This window comes from Coffea arabica, chromosome 11e (assembly GCF_036785885.1).
Source record: "Coffea arabica cultivar ET-39 chromosome 11e, Coffea Arabica ET-39 HiFi, whole genome shotgun sequence".
In the NCBI taxonomy this organism is placed as follows: domain Eukaryota; kingdom Viridiplantae; phylum Streptophyta; class Magnoliopsida; order Gentianales; family Rubiaceae; genus Coffea; species Coffea arabica.
In genome coordinates this window covers 59,940,753-59,960,467 of record NC_092331.1, presented here as the reverse complement: position 1 = coordinate 59,960,467, position 19,715 = coordinate 59,940,753, and the positions used below count along the sequence as shown (strand labels likewise).

Here is a 19,715-nt window from a genome sequence, read left to right as displayed (position 1 = left end):
AAAAAAAAAAAAAAAAAGAGAGCAGTGTAGTATTGCAGCAAGGCTTAGCCTTATTTTTAGACTCTGATACAACCAATCCACTATTTTCGTAATTGCATCAAATTAACCCAAAGACTGAAAGAAAGACCCATTACTTTGTAGTACAATAACCAAAATGGCTTCATTAGCTTGTAACTTCCAGAAATCTATGGAAAGCAAAAGAATTGTGCTCACATATCAACCGTAGTGAGATGAACTGCATTTGACCAAAAATGGAGGAGGATTACCTAATGCAGGTGTATCTTCTCAATACATCAATAGCATAGGGGATGGTCAACTACTCAATACACAAAAAAAAAAGGAAGTTTCACAGGCCTCGATGCAATTCTACCCTTGATCATTTGATGCATGTCAACAGCCAGAATCCCGTAAAAGGAAAGACAAGCACATGAGATAATGTAAAAGCCTGCATTTATGAAACTTACGACCAGTAGACTGCATTCCAGAGGTTCTCATTACACATCAAAGCTGTTCCAGCTCAAAAAGGAATATAAGAAAAAGAAGAAAAAAGAAATGCACAGTGTAGTATTGCATCAAGCCTTTTCCTTGTTATTAGAATCATACACTTCAAAATAACCGAAAGACCGAAAAATGCATTACTTTGTAGTACAATAACTAAAAAGGTTTTCATTAGCATATAACTTCAAGAAATCTAATGAAAATAAACTGTGCTTACATATCAACCTTAGTGGGATAAATTGTATTTGATCAAAAAAGGAGGAGGATTATTAATATAGGCCATACTTCTATCCTCTCAATACATCAGTAGCAAAAGGGATGGTCAAACTCTTGGCACAAAATAACTCATCCAGTTACACAAGATTTTAAACCAAATAAAAATATTATGATAACACCATCCACGTGAGATATAATGCATCAAGAGCTGACATACATATACAGCATGTAATGCAAAGATCAGATAGCTACAGTTAGTGCAAAATCTAGTATCCAGGGTCATACGCTTCAAGGCTTTGATCTTGATAAAGTTTCAAGGGTGGCCGATTCTGCTTCCCACATAAATAAACACGTAGTTTTGTTAATCAAATGGCAGAGGCATTCTTGAGTGGTACTGCAAAAATCCACTTCATACAGTTAAATATTAGTAACAATTACCACATTCTTCAAAAATATATCATAGATTTTTTTCTTTTATCATTGTCACTTCCATTTTAATCTAACTTTTTTCACTTACAGGAACATCAACATTAGCGCCTATCTATGCAATTACCTATATGGCAGACAAGTTTTTTCCATATAATTATCCCTGAAGGCAAAAGTATGGGGCAAAGGATTTTGTACAATTCATAGGTCGGGCCATACTGCACCAGTGTAGCCAAAGAATAAACGAACAATCTTCAATTACAATATAAAACATGCAATAACTACAAATGAACAATTTTCCATTACATTATTATATACACAATATAGACACTGTTGTAAAAAAAAAATTCCATTCATAGAGATGGTTATATTAAACCGAAAGGTGAAAGAAAAAAAGTTAGAATCAGCATCTTAAAAGTAGTAGAAGGCCATTATTTGCTTTATTATATGCCGATAATTTTAATACCTAATTCCATCATGAAGAGCCCGGTATCCATCTAATTTAACACCAAATAAGGACACAAAGAAATGGTTCGCAAGTTAAATAGTAGAAAAGATAATTAACAGAAACTTAATCATTTTCTCATAATTAACAGAAACATAATCAACAGAGACATCTACTAATTATTAGTATACAAGCACATCTATTTGACTAAGATATTTTTTTAAATAAAGTGTAAACAGCTTACTTGTCTAAAGCTGAATTATGCTAAAAGGCCAAAGCTTGGGCTTAGACTGACTGGTACTAAACGAAGCATTACCCCTATAAAATTCAACCCAAAAGTTAACAACAATAAACAGGAGCAAAAATAAATTGTTCATATGCAAAATGGAAACAAGTAGAAAAAAAGAAGGCTATAAAATGTTACACAAAGATAATCACCAAGTTTTTAGCCAAAGACATTGTGCTAAAATTTAAACAACCCATGAATCCAAAACTATATGGTCAAAGAAGGAAAAGAGATCTAGGGATTTTTTCTTCTAAATAATAGGTTTTTTTGGTAAACATACACCTTTCGTAACAGCATTTGTGGCCAAAGTGTTATCTACCAACCAATCTAACAAATTTTGCCACTTTAACCTCCTTTCCCACAATTAGTTGAAAATTATTCAAAACTATAATTAAAAACTTCAAACTAAAGTCATCAAAAGATGAAATAAGTTCAATTCCATTGGAAATTGACAATGGCAGAGACATGAAAAAGAAACAAAGAAAATTAACAATTTAAGTTATTTTGAAAATCCCAAGCAACAACTAAACAAGAGCTGGGAAATTTGAGCATATAACATGTCGAGTGATAACCAATGCAATCTTGATTTTGAGCTCCAAGACTCCAAATGATCAAGTAATATAGTACAGCATAAACTGAAAAGCATGAAACTTTTGCACTAAAAGCCAAAGCCAACAGATGAGATAACTTATTTATGGCTTGGTTCCTAAGCTTAAATGACACCACAAATACAGCAATAATAAAAAAACAACAGCCTCATCAATCCATTTTAGCTGCGAGGAGTAAAGACAAGTTACATTAAATAGCTATCAATGATACAGTCAACCAAACACAGTAGCTCTAGTATGGTAAAAGAATATTGAAATGGTCAAATAATAGTGAATTTCCCAAAGAATAGGAAACTTAAATGACCAATGCCTATGTTAGCGCCAAGTAACCCAAGGGTCTTTTCTTGAAACTCAATCTCTAGCTTTTTCTTAACATTTTAATCATTACAGTAATGACCATAATCATTTCAGTATCAGTATTTCAACTTGCACTTTTTCGCACACCTTTCTTCTTTTCTTTTACGTCCCTCCTCACACTGCCAATGCCTCTCATCCTTTTTTCAACAAGTTTATACCTATAAATATTGAAGTTCAAGAAATGAACCCAAAAGGTTAAAGATGAAATATACAAATTTATTACCAAGTAAAACTTACTCTAACAACAAAAGTGTAATCAATCTATAAAATTAATCAATGAAAAGAAACTAATGATTCGTTATTCAAAAGCCCATCAAAAGAAGATGACATTTTCACACTACAAAATAGTCTATCTAGATAGCCAAATAAGGAAGCTGACATGCTATGGAGTTCCAAATACGGATGTGCACAATATCTGCTCAACCAAGTCACCTAGTTTAAGGTATTCTCACATATCAATTAAACAGAACCTGAATTAATTAGAACTTATACTATCATTAAAACCCAAAAAAGGAAAAACAACAATAAAAGGTGAACAAACACCTACTTAAAGGCTATCTTCACCATTTGTTTATTCCTGGACCACAAATAAAGATTGCTTCTTCCTGTAGTGGATACCAGAAAAAGAAGAAAGAAGAAAGAAAAGGTCAGAGATAAAAATCTGACGGGGAAAAATTTATCCCTGAGAAATTGCAAAGGCAAAGTACCTTCGGTTGTGTAGACAATCATCTCTCTAGTCTTACTCTCAAACATATACTACTTTAGAAATATTGACTTGTCCTAAAAGATGCAGAGACAGAAATTGCATGAAGACCAGGTCTCATATTCAGTGAAAAAACAAGCAAAGAACAAAAGGATTCAACTTTTAACTGAGCAAAAAATGATTCCTGAACCAGCTTAGAGGTTTCTTCGGAAAATCTTTAAACTTCTCTGTAAAAGTCAAAGTGAAAAGTCTTAAACTCGACCCTTTTGTTCCATATTAGTTAATGTTATTTATCATTTAGCTTCTGATTTAACAGATGCACTTGATATAATTTTGGCAGATTTCATTTTGACAGGTAAAAGGATTCACTCAAAGCTAGTATTTAAGAGAAGAATATTAAAATCTAAAAACAAAAGGCCCAAAGTACCGTGAAAAAAATAGGAGCAAGAGTTTTACCACAATTTTTTGCCATCCTCCACAAATTTCTGTCATAGAGGGAAAGAGGGAAGGTCACAAATTGAAAAGGGAAACAAACCAGAGCAAAAAACTTGTGGGCTAAAAAGTTTCTTACCACAGAGGTTGTTCTTCCTTTTCTTCCTCACTCTGTAAAAATGCAAATTGTAATATGAAAGTATAAACGAAGTAAAAAGACGGGAAAAATCACAGATGAATGTGCGCCAAGAAAAGAAGCAATCAGTGTTTCTACAACAGGGGCTCTAGAATGCATAGGTGTTTTAGGGATTAAATGCTTCTAGAATGCTTTAAGAAACCACTATAACTGATACTTTCTGTCAAACAGCACCAGAAAAAATGTTTATAGAGGAAAACATTGATGTTCATGCCTATTTTTTAGCTAAAACCTAATAAATTCATCTTCCTTTCTATAAAAATAATAGTATAATCCAATAAAATAAAATATAAAATAAAAACTTCAAGTGATTTGAGAGTAGAGACCGAAATTAAAAGGACGAAGGTTTTATCGGCAAAAAATAAATAAACAAATAAATCAATAGATAAATAAAGCAGAACAGACCTTTGGAGGACAGAAAAGGATGGAATATATCCACAAGTACTTGCATTTGCATCCCATAAAAGTTTTCATCTTTTTCCTGCAAAGATAATACTATAAAAATTAGGAAATCGGATAAATAAAACATAAGAGACATAAAATAAAATAAAAAATCTTAAGATATAAAGATTAGAAGATCAAAGTTCTTATCGCTAAGAAAATAATTGACTAACAGAGATATTAAACCAAGCTTTATTAATTTTTAAGCAAATAAAGACCATTGGAAGAACAGAGAAAAGTTGAGTAACTCTACAAGTTATTTGTACCTCATCTCATCTAAAAAGATCAGAAACAAAAGCTAGAAAATTGAAGATCATCTGTGGCTGTTGTTGACCTTAATTTTTAGAGAAAACAATACAGAAAAAATCGGAGAGGTATGGAAGAATTGTTGGTCCGCCGGTGACTTCTCTCTCACCTTTTGCTCCGTTTCTACTTCCCTATTACACCTGCACACGAGCACCTGGAACTTCCCCTCTCCGTCGGAAAATGGGAAATAAGGTTACCATCCTAGAAAACAGGACTTGGTTCAACATAGAAATCAAGATGTGGGTGGATGGCTCTAGGCCTGATAGGTTCAGGAAAATTGTTAGGATCGAACCAGGCAGATCTATAAGAGTAAAGGCCTCAGCTTTCAACAGCGATGATGATCCGGGCGGCCCTGAATGTGTCATGCTACTGGTTTATGCAAATGGAAGTTGGACAGGAAAATACCTTCTTCCTCAGGACTTGTTCGCTTATGCGGCTGTCTTCTGCTATAGGAACCAACATGGTCAAGTCGTTCTTCGAGCCAAGAGAGCAAACTTCAACCTCTTCGCAATCGTACAGAAATCAGAAGAGGAAGAAGATAAGAATTTGATGGTAGTAATCCTCGAGCCACTAACCAACCTTCAATTGATGTGATTTTCTCTGCTACTGCACGTCTTAGATTGAATCCAGTGGATAATAGGTTGAGCTCAGCAACAAACAACGGTGCATCTGTTTTTTAAAAGAAGGGCAAAATCGTAAAACCATGGAAACCCACATTGAGCCCATCACTTTCGTCTCAGCAAGTCAGCACATTGAGCCACATTGAACTCAGCAGGTCAGCTGGTCTTCATTTTCGTCTTTCGGACAAAAAACAGTTGCACTTCTCCTCCCAGCGGACAAAAGCAAGAATCTGAATTCTCCTCCCAGCGAAAGCACGCGAGCCCCACGTGATGGACGACGACCCCCCAGCGAATGAAATGTAGCCACATCAGCACAACCAGCAAGACAAGAAGAATTACACTTCCCAGCAAGAGCACACGAGGCCCACGCGATTGACGGCCAAATCTCAGCCAAAAAACCGAAGGTCCTTCTTCTTCTTCTCTTGGACAAAAGCAAGAGAAGAAGAATTACACTTCCCAGCAAGAGCACACAAGTCCCACGCGATTGACGACCAAATTTCAGCCAATAAAAGTCAGCCACGTCAGCAGAACAACCACCACCCTCAACAATCCCATTCGCGCTTTTACTATATAGGTTGATAATCTATTTAATAAATAAAAATTATATAATAAAAATGATAGTTGGAATGCAAATAACAAAAAAGAAGTGAGAATAACATCTTCCTTTTATGGATAAAGATATATCTATGGTCAAAATCACTCGCTGTCATTGCTTTCTTTTCCTGGAAACTGGAATGCTCAGAAGCTACTCAATCTCTTCCCCAAGCAGGATGTGTGTCCGATTAACAAGTAAACAGTAGTGTATATAAACACAATAATGTCACTTGTTTGTCAGACGAGCAGTTCTCCATCGCATAGCAACAAGTGGAAGCTCCCTGTTCGTTTCAAGCATGAAAATCAGCTTTGTTCTTCTTCAACTAATTTTGGGCCCAATTTTTCTTTTGGGCTTTGTCCGTTCCGACCCAGATCCGCTTCAAGACTATTGCGTCGCATCCGCAGAAAATCCTCCCAACTTCTATGGTAATGGGGTGCCATGCATCAATCCGGACCAAGCAATTGCTTCCCATTTTGCGACGTCTGCTCTATCAACCCCCGGTGATACTCGCAATCAGTTCGGCTTCAGCACTTCTCTAACCAACACTAATAATTTACGGGGGCTCAATACTTTGGGCTTAGCCATGGCCCGACTGGATATTGCACCTGATGCTCTGTTGCCCCTGCATTCTCATCCAAGGGCCTCAGAAGTGACCATTTTGCTGAAGGGCTCCCTCTTTGTGGGCTTTGTCGATGCTTCTAATCACTTGTTCACTAGACAATTACGCCCCGGTGACTGTTTTGTATTTCCAAAAGGGCTAATCCATTATCTCTACAACATGGACAAAGAGGAAGCAGCATTAGCGATTTCCGGGTTCAGCAGCCAAAACCCCGGTCTACAAATCTCATCATCTGCCGCATTTACATCAAATCCAGGAATCCCTGATGAAGTTCTTGAGAAAACATTTAAGATACACGGTCCTGATGTGGCTAAGATTAGGAGGAGCCTTGGAGGATGACTTGGCTTTTAATCTAATGCTTCTAGAAATTGTTTGCTTTTGAAGCTTTATTTTGGGTGGTTGGGGATTGAAAAGTGCAGGTTAGGTATTTGGATATTTTTAAAAAAAAGGACTTCCCAACTACGGCTGTACAATTATATACTGGTACATCTTTTAGATTGCCACTTTCCATGTGTCGCATATGTATAGAAAAACTTTTTGATTCCACTCATCAAATCATGGTCCGGTGGCTATCTTCCTATTGGTAAATTCTGGAATTTGGCCTTGCAGCGTATCCGCCAATGGGACAAAAACTGGGGCCTGTATTCTTTCTTTTTATTGGAGTGTTAATTATTGATTTTGTTATACTATAGTAGTAGTAAATAAATTTGTGGAGATTGACTCAAATAAGCCTTTTTGTTTTGTGGGAGAATTTCGTGGTGACGCCTAATGATCGAGTCTATTTTTTTTTTTTGGTTATCAAGGAGAGCTAACCAGCTCAAAACATAGATACTAAACGCAAGTTAGTTACTCCCACAATATCCAAGTTCATCCATCGCTGAACTATATCCGGTGGAGTCTATTTATTTACGGGTGAAGAAAAGAGATTTTTCAGTTGTCTTCGTCTATTCGTTAGTTGGGATGACTAAGCTTCCTGTGTAGAAGTTTCATTATCGTTGACCAGAAATCATAGGAGAACCTGCTTAACAAGGAACAATGATGTGTCAACTTATCAATTTAAGACACCAATCAATTTGGGTTATTAACAGGGTGCGAACAATCCAAAAAAAGTTTGCCAATGATACAAAATTAGACTTGTGGCAAAGGACTAAAAGGTCTCCGGCCAAGTTTTCACATTTTAACTGTGTGCGGGCTTTTTGAGGTTACTAGCGAAATAAAAAAAAAATTTTGAAAAGGTAGCAATGGTATATAGTTTTTTTTTTTGGTAATATGATATAGATTAAGTTTTTATTACGCTAATAATTATGAACGTACGGTACATGTACAAAAATTAAATTTCACAGCTGTGAACGTATTCCACGTATGCATATATAGGTTTTCGTAGGAAAATACACCAGAAAAGATAGCCTGTGTATGTAAGTTTACTGAGGTTGCTTTCCTGAAAAAAAGAAAAAACTATAAACAAAAGGTGAATAACAAAAAATATACATAAGGGCAAAACTAGTTGTTTATTTTTCAGCAAAGATGGTGATTTTATCAACAATTTATGATAAATACGAGAAATACTACAAATTATGTAACAGGTGCATATATATATATATGACATCTGTATTGAGTTTTGTATATATGAGCAAATCATAAAAAGTCAAGTAATAGCATATCCATTTGACAAAGACTACAGATCCAAGATACAAGTATACAAACTAGGAAATTAGCTGTAATTTGTTTTTTTTTTTTTTTGTACTTGAAAAAAAAAAAAGGTTTTCAGTAGTGTAATATGAGGCGATAAAATCAACAAAAGTGAGAAGGGCGACAGGGGATAGATAGCATATCTTCCTTTCTTCCGGACAAATTCAATGGAAACCATATCGTAAAAAGTTGGAACCGCCGCTTGGCATTTCCAACAATGCAAGTTATCATACTAATAATAATAGATGCATTCATTCTATTAAGTGTAAAAGTATTCCAATCGTCAGAGTCGAATCTGATTCCCAGATGGTGTTTAATTTTACTTCAACCAAGTACATATCCATGTGATGAAACGCCAAATTAGGAATTTTATCCACTATCCTCCCCGTAAAAAAACATAGTAGAACTGATTAACTAAATTCACAAATACCAAGGTTTACAAGTTGAAACATTTTTTTTTTATTATTGAAGCTACAAGTTGTAGCATGCTAACTCTTCTTGACTTCCTCATAGTTGCAAAATTTTAATGATTCTTCTCAGTGACACAAGGTCACATGAAGCTTTTAAGCTTTGAATGGGTCTTTACTTTGATGGAGTATTTATTTATGATGGCTATAGATGGTAGTACAATGGAATATGCCCTTGGCATTCATATGCTTCTTCTCATCAATTGGTAACGTCTCTATGTTGCCAACCACATAATAACTTCCTGTTGAGTTCAGACATCTGCAGTACGATTTTTTTTTTTTTTTTTTGTGGGAGAGAAAAATATAATGGTTTGTTTGGATTGCTTCATATTTCCCCAATTTTATTTGCTTACATCATCTTTACAATTTCCAATACACCTTTTTATCTTCCCAATATCTTTTTATCTCACATACATCACATCACAAAAAGTGCTACAGTAAAAATATCCCAAATAATTTACAATCCAAATATATTGAGTTCAAACTCTAAATATGGAGTTGAGTTTGATGATCATCGAAATTGAATCTATCCAAATTTTTTATTTCAATGAATTTTTTTTTTAATGACCATGCTCAAAGAATATACTTTTGGGCAATCATGTTGAGTTTGCAATTTTCCCTCAGAAGATACAAACTATCAACTTGCTTGTTTTCTGTAATTCCATACAGATATAAGGAAATAGCTTTTTGTGAGGACTGATTTAAGTGTGTTTAGACAGAGCATTATTTGAAATAATTACTATAACACTTTTTTGTGATGCGATGTAATGTATATGAAAATAAAAAAGATAATTAAAAATACAAAAAGATGGATTGCAAAAATGTGTTTATGATACAAGCGAAACATTATTATTATTTAGAATAATTTAGCAATCCAAACACACTTGCTATCAGTTGTGAAAGATAGTTCTCTCTTGTACATTTCATCTAATATAATGCGATGCATATAATTTTCAAGTCAATTCTCCGAGGCTAGAGACGAAGAGCCCCAATACTTCACGAAATTCCCAAGTGTAAAGAACTGAATTGCTCCAGCCTGCATTCATCGGATGGTATGGCGTGGAAACAAAAGGTTAAGTTGAACACCGCTTTGAATATGGAGGAGAGGGGGGGGGGGGGGCCCTAAAGTGATTGAGAACAACTTTGAAGTGAAGACAAGGTAGGGAGGGAGGGAGACTGTCTCATTGCTTGATAGCTGGACACTTGCTCTGCACTTTCTCTTGTGTTCCCATTTCATGCTATCTTGGCTTTAAATTTTTGTCAACATCCTCCCAATCATGTCGTGCAACAATACCCAACCGCAACCAAAAAGATTTGATAAAACTAGTCCTCCCATCCCATCTGTCCAACCATTACTTTTTTAACTAACGAACGAGAGCTTCTAACGCACAATATTGTATGATTTAGAATTTTTGCATCTAATTAATGCACAAAAAAAATATACGGTACCATATTTCCGATGAGCTTACTATTCTTTCGATAGATCGGGGAGGGAGAACCCAAAAAAAAAAAAAAAAAAAAAAAACACCCCTCTCAAGATCACCAAAGATCTAGCTAGAGAAAGCTGAGTGGCAACATAAAGAAAACAACTGTTTGTCATTCATCTCGCATTACTTGTCAGAGACTCGCGGCCATACATACAATAATATCTCAATCACACCCAAAATTGTTCCAATTTAGGAACGAACCCACAACAATATCAAGAAAAAATGAACTGTAGAATTGAACCCGAAGAAAAATAGTCTTGTGTATAATATCTATAAAATTCCACCAATATCATCAATTGATCCCATTATTATTTTTTTCTTTTCCTCCCAACTAATCAATCTGTACATAGCTATCAAAGAATCTCTGAATCACCATGCTGGAAAAAGGGCAAAAAAATTGAAAATGCCAAAAAAATGTGGGAAAAAAAAATCAAATCAAATCAAATAATTGGAATATCCAATCAAATTCATCCCCTGCTGTAGCTGTTGATGTAGCTTCACTCTTCTCTGTTGATTAGGCTTGTATAAATCATGAGGCTCCCATAAATAATCCAAAGGACAAGGTTTCTTCTCATCGAGTCTCGCCCATGGTTTACCCTTCCCACTCCAGTGCAACAGGCTCACCGGACCAGGATGGAGAGGCCTGCAAGAGCCCTTGACATTGTCCCCACCTAGCCCATGCTGGTTCCACCTGTGATCAATGGGCTCCACATTCCCACCAAACACCAGCAAGAACGGCGGCAACGACCCCAGCTCATATATCCTCTTCTTCTTCTGCACCTCCATCCAATTCTCTATTTTCCTTCTGTAGTTACCTTCTCTCCATTTGACCAAATCCATCACCATTACCCCCGTGTTAAAATAACACGGGTTCTTGGACCCGAATATCCGGGATAAAACCGGATCGGACCAGAAATAATCCGTGAAATACTTTGTAAAATTCGCGTGGCAGTACTCCGGCGCTCCAATAACCCGCGATTCACTTAACTGAACGTCCCAGAGCTTCTTTACGTCATCCACGACAACCACATCCGAATCCAAATAAATAACCCGCTTCACACACGGATCAATCATGTCACCCAGGTAGTTTCGGGCGTAATTCAACGGGTTTTCAAGTGCCGATCGTATTGAAGATGATATTAAGTTGACAACGCTATCCTCCCTAAAGATGTAGACTTTGAAGTTGAGAGAAGGGAATATGGACCTGACTATTCGGGTCAGGACCCGAGGACTAGCCGGGTCAAACTCGGCTGCGACGAAGTGGAAGAAAACGTGTTCCGGACAAGACGCGTGGCGGAGAACCGAATGAACAGCGGCCATGGAGCCCCGAAGGTACTCCAGGTCCAAAGTCATCGCTACATGAACCAAAGACGGATTGCAAAACGTCAGCGTTTCGTCGCTAGTCACAGGACACTCCACGCCGTTCCGGTACTCCGGTGCTTCAGTGAACCCAAACTCCGTTTCAGTAGGCCAACCGCCATTATTGGGAAAAGAACGAATAGCAGACGACATCTTTAACGGCGTGTGAAAAATCATCAAGAAAACAAGCAAAACTGAAACTGAACGAACCCATGAGTTGAAGTGAAAAGGCAAAAGAACCATATTTTCTTGGTGGGTTTTTTCTGGGTTCTTCTTAGTTTTCGGAGACAGAGACAGAGAAGAGTGAACGAGATTTGTGCTATTAATGCAAAGGCATTGTAGTACAAGCAGAGGAGAAAAGGAAACTGTGGTTCTTTTCTTTCTTTGTTTTCTCTAGAAGTTCTAGAGAGGAAACAAAGCAGGAATGAATGGTAAGTGAGCACTTATATATGTCAAGACTGAGGAGGGAGACGTGAAGACGTGTGAAAAAGAAAGGTATACTAGTAATAGGAGGAAGAAAAGAACACGGTGAATTGGCAGGCAGTAGTATAACCTTTTAGGAAAGGAAAATTTCAAAGAATACCGGATTTCTGTTCCATATATGAGGAAAAAGGAAAGAGAGAGAGAGGAGAGAAGAAAAAGAAAAAGAAAAAGGATAATTTCATATACCTCCCTTGAGGTTTTTAACCATTGCAGAAACTCCCCTCAATTTCTAAAATTTACACCTACCTCTCTTGTTTCACTATTTAAGTAACATTCTAGACCCAAAAGGCTATATTTTTTTCCAAAATTCCTATAATGCGCTTGAGTTATAATTTACAACAAAAATGTAAAGGAAAAAAATAGTTTACAGTTTCTATTTCATTTATATTTATTTTCTATCACTATTACCTACTTATCAACATCCAAATCATCACTAACTAAACATTTATCTTTGTTTAAATATTTCTCTTTTACTTACAAATTTCTGATGTAGACCATTGTATCAACTATAAATGTTACATCATATATCAAAAAACTTACCTACAATTTCATAATAATAACATATTTTACTTAATATACTACAATATTCATCAATATTCTTAAATTTCAATTCATGGCTGCCACCTTTTAATACAATATAATCTAAACCATCACTACTAATATTAATATCCAATATATTCAATTGGCACATAGTTCAAAATCAATCAAATTCTCTCTATAGGAATAATATTAATAGTTGTAAATAAAAAATAGAAACACAATGCAGTTATAAATATATACCAATAACACATTTTTTCATGATAACCATAATAGTATAACTTATATTTAGTTCCTATTCTATTTCTTATCCTTAATTTTTATTTTTTATCACTGTTACTATATTCATCTCCGTCTAATTTGATAATGAAATTAACACTGAATTTGTCAGTTGACAATTTCAATTTGCTAATACCTATCAAAAATTGGAAACAAAAATGGGCGCAAGGAAACTATGTACTAATAATGGAAAATTGAGGATTTGGAATAGATAACAAGATATATAAGGATTGGTGGTTTAATGTGTATGGTGATTTTATTGGTAGCGATAGTACACATTTGGTTGATAATAATAAATAAATGAGTTTAAATAGAAAAGACTGTGGTTTGAATAATTGATTAATAATATATGAGAGAGTTTTAATGTTTCATAGAGTGTTCAATTAGTTGACAATTAATAAAAGGTATTATTATCTTTTTATCACAACGAAAGAGGTCTCTGTAATTATGTAAACCTCAAGGGAGTCGAGTGAAATTATCGAAAACCTCAAGGGAAGTTTCTGAAATTATCTGAAATAAAAATAGGAAGTGGGGAAGGCAAACAATCATCTATAAATGTGAGTATGGGATTGCAAGGAAGAGAGACGGTTCTTAGCAATCAATTTTCTTACCGGGTTCTTAGCAATCAATTTGGCCGGGATTTGATTGCAGCCTTTCCTTATTTCAATAATTACATGTACCTAAAAAGTGCAGAACAAGTTAAATTAACGGTTAAAAATCAATTTTTCCATATCTATTTTTACATCTACGGTAATTTTTTACTTTTACTATCAATTTTGATATAGTGGCATTTAATAGTAATTGATACCCGATGATTTCCATACCTAAATACGATTACTAAACCTTTACTTGAATATTGAGTTTTTTATTACCAAATTTATTGTGCGGTTTTTCTTTCACTCGGTCTTCTAATGCTTACCATTAAATAATGCTTGCAAATGACAATCCTTTAGATATATTCATTTGTTTTGGGTTGTTGTACGCTTTCATTATTCTTTGAATATAGACAACTTACCATTGTGTGCGTAACATTACATAGTATTACACGAAAGGAATAGAAAAATTCATCATTTTCTTTACCATACCAAGTTAGTATTGTGCAGAAGAAAGGCAAACGGATGGTGCAATTAGAAGAAGTATGACAGTAGAATTGAGACATAAATTTAGCCCTTGGAAAATTGTTTGTTTGGATTGAGATGATTTCAAATAAAATAATTTGCCTCACAAATTCCAATCACCTTTTTTTATCTTTCTAATTAGAAAAGTACTATAATAAAAATTTCAAATAAATCATCCAAATAAATTACTATTCAAACAAACATAAAATTGTTTGTCATGGCAAAAATTTTATGAAGAATTAATAGAATATATCTCATAAATTCATAATAAGTATTGCCGTATGCAATAGAGAAAACAACATCTTTTTATTTAAAAAATATATACAAATTGGGAGTTTAGACGGTCACTATCCTTATACAAATACAAAATTGCAGATATGTATGACAATTATTAATGCCATCACTGCAGATTGAAGATTTAAGAAATACATAATAGGTAGGAAGTCATGTCATGTTATTGAAGCATTTGAAAGGAGCATGACAGCAAAAAAAACTACTGAGATTTGAAGAGATCATTGAACACTTTTTCTATTTCTATTGTTGAGTAATCCCTCAAGTACGTGGAAGTTCATAATACGAAGGAGGACATATATTTATAGTTGGTAAATGGTATTCTTGTAATCATTTAATGCATTCTAAAATTTATTTTTGTAGAAAAAGACATAAAATTTTTTTTAGGCAGTTAGTTGCAAATTTGGCAGTTGCTTTTTCCTTTTCCTGATTATTGACGTTGAATTAAACATAATGAGCAAACAAAGCCAAGCGGATATGTCTCTTTGCTAGCTATCATCACACGACCACGTTTTATTACGTACTTTAGTTAGCATATTTTGGAGTCCAGAGGGCAAAAGCACAAACTTGCTACATATGCAAGCTTGGATTCGTTGACTTTGCATAATTTCTGAACAAGTTTTCAGTTTTGAACTCAAGGTTATCGCGGATTGATGATGTATTTGATTCCAAAACAAATTATCTAATTTTTAAGTTTATTCTGAAACTCAAATTCCAAAATATATTATGCTTTTGTACTAGAAAAAAAAAATTAACATTAACTAATCTCCAAAGTATTTCCTTCGTAAACAACGTCAAACTTATTACTTTGATTGGTACTTGTTTTAATAAATAACCGTAAAGACGAAGTTACCATTTAGTCCATTGCAAAAAAAAAAGAAAAATCGAAATCACTCAGCATCCTCAAAAGATTGAACGCTCCTATTTTTTTTTTTCTTTTTTAATGACAGGTGGAGTTGGTTTTCGAACTGATAGCTAGACGAAGTCATCAAAAGGAAACTAAACTAGGCATCAAGGTGAGAATTTACCCCATCATTTTAATATATGAAAAAATTTTTGGGTAGAATTTGGGAAGTGAGCAGTAATAGTCAAATAGTAATTCTGTCCACAAAAGAAAAAAAGAGAGAAAGTCAAATGTCAATATTATAATAGTATTTGAAAAATTTGTGTTGGACCAAGCCAGCTGAGATAAAAAGGGTAGCGAGCTCTATGAGTTCCCATACGGCAAGGAATATTCATGGCTTTGCACTAATGCAATGGCCAGCTGTAAAAAAGCGAATAGTGCCAGCTGGGTTTGGTATCGTGAGTTGTGAGATGATGTTGACGGCTGCGATCACCCTGGCACATAACATTGGTGCCACGTGATCACGTGTCACCAAGTCTTCCAACACCCCCACCAATCACTCTACAGACTATTTTTGTCCCTTTATTAATTTTCCTATTACCAGAAAAAGAACAACCAAAAAAAAAATATATATATACATATATATATTTGTGCTGGAATGTCATGCTGGTCCTATTGCTTTCACGTTTCTTCTTTTCCATTCCCTTGTTAGCTAAAATGTAATGATTGGTAGGGTTTCTATTCTAGAATGTTTGTTGTCCATGGAAAATTGGTTCCAAGAAATTGTGTATTGTTCCTTTTCCCCACTTTCTCTCTTTTATTTTCTTTACTTTCTTTTACCTTTCGTGCTTCTATTTGGGATTGCTGTGCATTTACAAAAATAAAAAATAAAAAATATTTTTAGGATGTTTGGTACCTAATTTTGTGTTATTTAAGGGATCTAACTTTTGATAACTTAAAAGTAATTTTGTTAAAATTACTTGTATTAAAAGTGCTTATTCATAAGTCATGCAGGCCAAAATGGTACATTCCATAATATGCTGCCAACAAGGATAATGAGCCAAACCCCAATTATTCATTTTGATAAACCATGCCTTTGGTTTTTTTTAATATGATACTATACTTTTGTTTCTTGCATTTATATGCCCATAAAAACATAAGTTTAATTATTCCGTAACCATAAAAGCAGAAAATAAATCTCAAGTACGCAATAAGCACATCATGTTTGCCTTCCCACATGCAAGTTCAAATTATGATTATTATGCTCCGATAATTATTTTCTGCCAGCTGCAGATTGGTGCCTACCTTTTAGAGAAAATTAATGAAAATTCAACCAGAGTAACAAAAAGAAAATATTCGAAATATACCGCAATCCATATATTTATTATTATTAATCTGATTCAACAAAAGCTTCACTACTGAATATTTTTAAAAAAAAAACAAAAAACCGTTTAAACTGTAATGGTTGGTTTATGCTCTGTCTAATTCCCTTCTCGGCTGGAGAAGCGGGACCCACTAATTAAGTATATATGTTTATGGCTCGCCAAACTCAATTTAAGCTAATTGACAAGTGGTACTTTTCGGACAAACTTAATCATAAGATTACAAAATGTGGGTGGGATGGTAGTTTTGGAAGCTATCCGGTTTTTGATTTGCAGATTCTGACGCCCAACTTGACATTAATTAATCCATGTGTAGTAAACTAATCAAAATTTCTTTCTTCAAGGCATTTTTTTTTAAAGTTTGGGGTGCTTAGCTGACTAATCAGATTTTGTTTCTTGGAGCCCTTTTTATTGTCACAATTTGGTATATATAGGGAAAAAATAATTCTTATAATTTGTGGATATTAGGCATCGTATTTTTGTTTACCTGACTAATCCAATAAAAATATAAGAGTCAAAATTTTCCTACATATACTAATTGTCACAAAAATAATATCATGGTGTTCGAAATGTAATTAGTATTTTCTTGGAGTGCATTAAAATAAATAACAAAAGAAATTGGAAATTAGCAAACTTGCCATTAATTGGGTAAAATGAGGTCGCATGAGAGTCTAAATTGTTGCCACTTTTTTGGCATTTGAAAGGAAGGGGAAAGGATGAGAATGGCGAGGGGCTTTTCAGCCCTCCAAAGGATTTGCATGCAATATTAATGGTCCTAATCCCTGAAAAAATTGCAAATTATATGAAATGGTCCTAATATATACCGTAGAATCAAAATCGCAAATTATATAGATGAAACAAAATTGTCATCTTGAAATTAAGACGACCCGATTATTAAAGCTTATAATACTAATACTTCAACTATCAAAGAGACAGATCAGACTTGGGCGACCAATTGCTGCCTGCAGGTGATTGTGATATAGAAATATAAATTAATATTATTGAACAATCAATAATAAAATATTGGGATAATTTCAGAAACCTCCCCTGAGGTTTCTGACAATTTCATTGACCTCCCCTGAGGTTTCCACAATTACACTGACCTCCCCTGGCAGAACTTGGGACCCAATTGCTGACATGATATAATGTGAAATTACTAATATACCCAAGACATTGTGTTTTATTATAAGACTAAAATCTGATAAATAAGTCATTAGGGCCCAAATTAAAATTTTCAATTTCATTAACCAACTTACAGTTAATCTGGCTAATTAGAAACGCATTTAACGAACTGGCGCCAATTTCATTCACCAATATGGCGCCATTTTGCTGATTGACATCAGGGACAAGACAACAAATCAGTCTTTTATATATTGTGAAGAAGGCATCAAGAGAAGAAAGGAAAATAAGAAGAAACGTAGTGAAGATGGAAGCTAAAGAAACCTGCAATTTTCGTTCAACTGGTGAGGCAGTGATGACAGCATTCTAATTTCATGGTTTTGAAGCAGAAAGGAGGGAGTATAAAAGGCAACTTCTAAGATTTTTCTACTGTAAATCACAAAAATAACAACAAAACAGGTATGCAAGCTCTATAAATTTTCAGAAATATGATTGAATATGACCTATTACGTCCAGACTGTTACTTCCAGAACATGTAAATTTAGTTAGATGAACTTAGTTAGATGAACATGAATTTAGTTAGATGTTAAAGTCAAAAGCATGACAAAAATCATCATTTGTTACGTTGATCATAGTTGTTCAATGCTTGATAAGCTGAATAGATGATATAGTTTGATAAGTTGTGATCACTAGTACATGTAGTTAGATAAGTTCATTATCTGTTATGTTGACCATAATTTTTGAATGCTTGATAATCTGCAATAAGTTAGATAAACTGTCTATTCTGCCAAATCTACGTTTGAGATCTTTGAGTTGTGCCCTGTTCTTCATTTATTGAGTAAAAGTGTTTCATTATCATAAAATCATGTTAATGGTTGTTAGTGCTGAACTATTAATGTTAATAATGTAGGATGGTGAACATTGGTGCTTATGACATAGTTGTGCATTACAAGGGAAGAAAACTGAGGATTCCGAATGTTGATCCTGATGGCTACTTGTACATTAACTTGCTATATGATGTTGCTGACAAAGCATTGAGTGAAATGCCTGGAAATGCGAATATGATTATACATATGAGGCATGAAATTCCTGGAACATGTGAAATGCGTGATGTTAATGACGACAAAGCAGTAGTTGAGATGTTTAAAATGCATCAATCTGGAATTGTAATCAATTTGCATGTGTATGAAATGGAAATTATTCCAACTAAGCCTGATAGACCTTTAAACCATAACAATGATCAGAACAACCAAGAGAATTTAGGCATTGTTCCTTATGAAAGGGTGGTTGTTGACCTTGGAAATTCTGATGATGAATTTGAGGACTCTAGTTCTGAAGAGTCATGGAAACATGTGCTTGATAACGATAATGAAGGTGATATAGATGATGATAGAGTCTCAGTGGAGAGTAGTGACTTGAGTGATACTAATTTTTCTGATTTTGAAGAAAATGAGGATTGTGAAGTGGTTCCTGATTCCGAATCTGATCAGGAACTTGATCCTATGAGAGAAGTGATGAGATCAAAAATGTGGGTGTACAATCCAAGAGAGGAGATTGAGTTTGAGAAGGGCCAATTATTCACCAATGTGGATTCCTTTAGAGCAGCTTTGAAGGATTATGTCATCCAAAAGGGATTTCCAGTGGTAAGATTGAAGAATGAGAAAACTAGAGTGACAGCTATTTGTGGTATAGATGGTTGCAAATGGAGAATTCATGCAAGTCCTGTGGCTGATTCTATCACTTTTATGATTAAATCTTACCAACCTGAACACACTTGTGTGATGGATAAAAGTAATGTAGAAGCCACATCAGATTGGATTGCAAAGAAGTTGGTGCCTTTGATGAGAGATCATCCTAACATATCTAGCCAGGGCATAGAAGCAGAGATGATAACTAAGTATGGTATTAAACC

General features: G+C 34.6%; 2 protein-coding genes and 1 long non-coding RNA gene across 14 annotated transcripts; 1 reads left to right on the top strand and 2 right to left on the bottom strand.

Moving 5' to 3' along the window:
* Nucleotides 1-692: 692 nt before the first annotated feature.
* On the bottom strand, nt 693-5,726 carry LOC140021561 (uncharacterized). 12 transcript variants are annotated; one of them, XR_011825438.1, is made up of 5 exons: nt 5,320-5,726; nt 5,024-5,173; nt 4,573-4,648; nt 4,111-4,142; nt 693-4,024 (listed from the first exon to the last, which is right to left on the bottom strand). It is a non-coding gene; the product is annotated as an uncharacterized lncRNA (long non-coding RNA). The 12 variants fall into 12 exon arrangements; XR_011825434.1 differs by having other exon boundaries at nt 693-1,121; nt 1,830-4,024; nt 5,024-5,725; XR_011825433.1 differs by having other exon boundaries at nt 693-1,108; nt 1,830-4,024; nt 5,024-5,725.
* A 656-nt stretch (nt 5,727-6,382) lies between these two features.
* Nucleotides 6,383-7,369, top strand: LOC113715338 (germin-like protein subfamily 1 member 1). Its single transcript, XM_027239521.2, has one exon. It carries the CDS (start codon nt 6,425-6,427, stop codon nt 7,085-7,087), a length of 663 nt encoding a protein of 220 aa, XP_027095322.2. The 5' UTR covers nt 6,383-6,424; the 3' UTR covers nt 7,088-7,369.
* Nucleotides 7,370-10,626: 3,257 nt separating this feature from the next.
* LOC113715545 (probable galacturonosyltransferase-like 9) lies at nt 10,627-12,240 on the bottom strand. The gene has a single exon (XM_027239772.2). It carries the CDS (start codon nt 11,991-11,993, stop codon nt 10,827-10,829), a length of 1,167 nt encoding a protein of 388 aa, XP_027095573.2. The 5' UTR covers nt 11,994-12,240; the 3' UTR covers nt 10,627-10,826.
* Nucleotides 12,241-19,715: the final 7,475 nt, after the last annotated feature.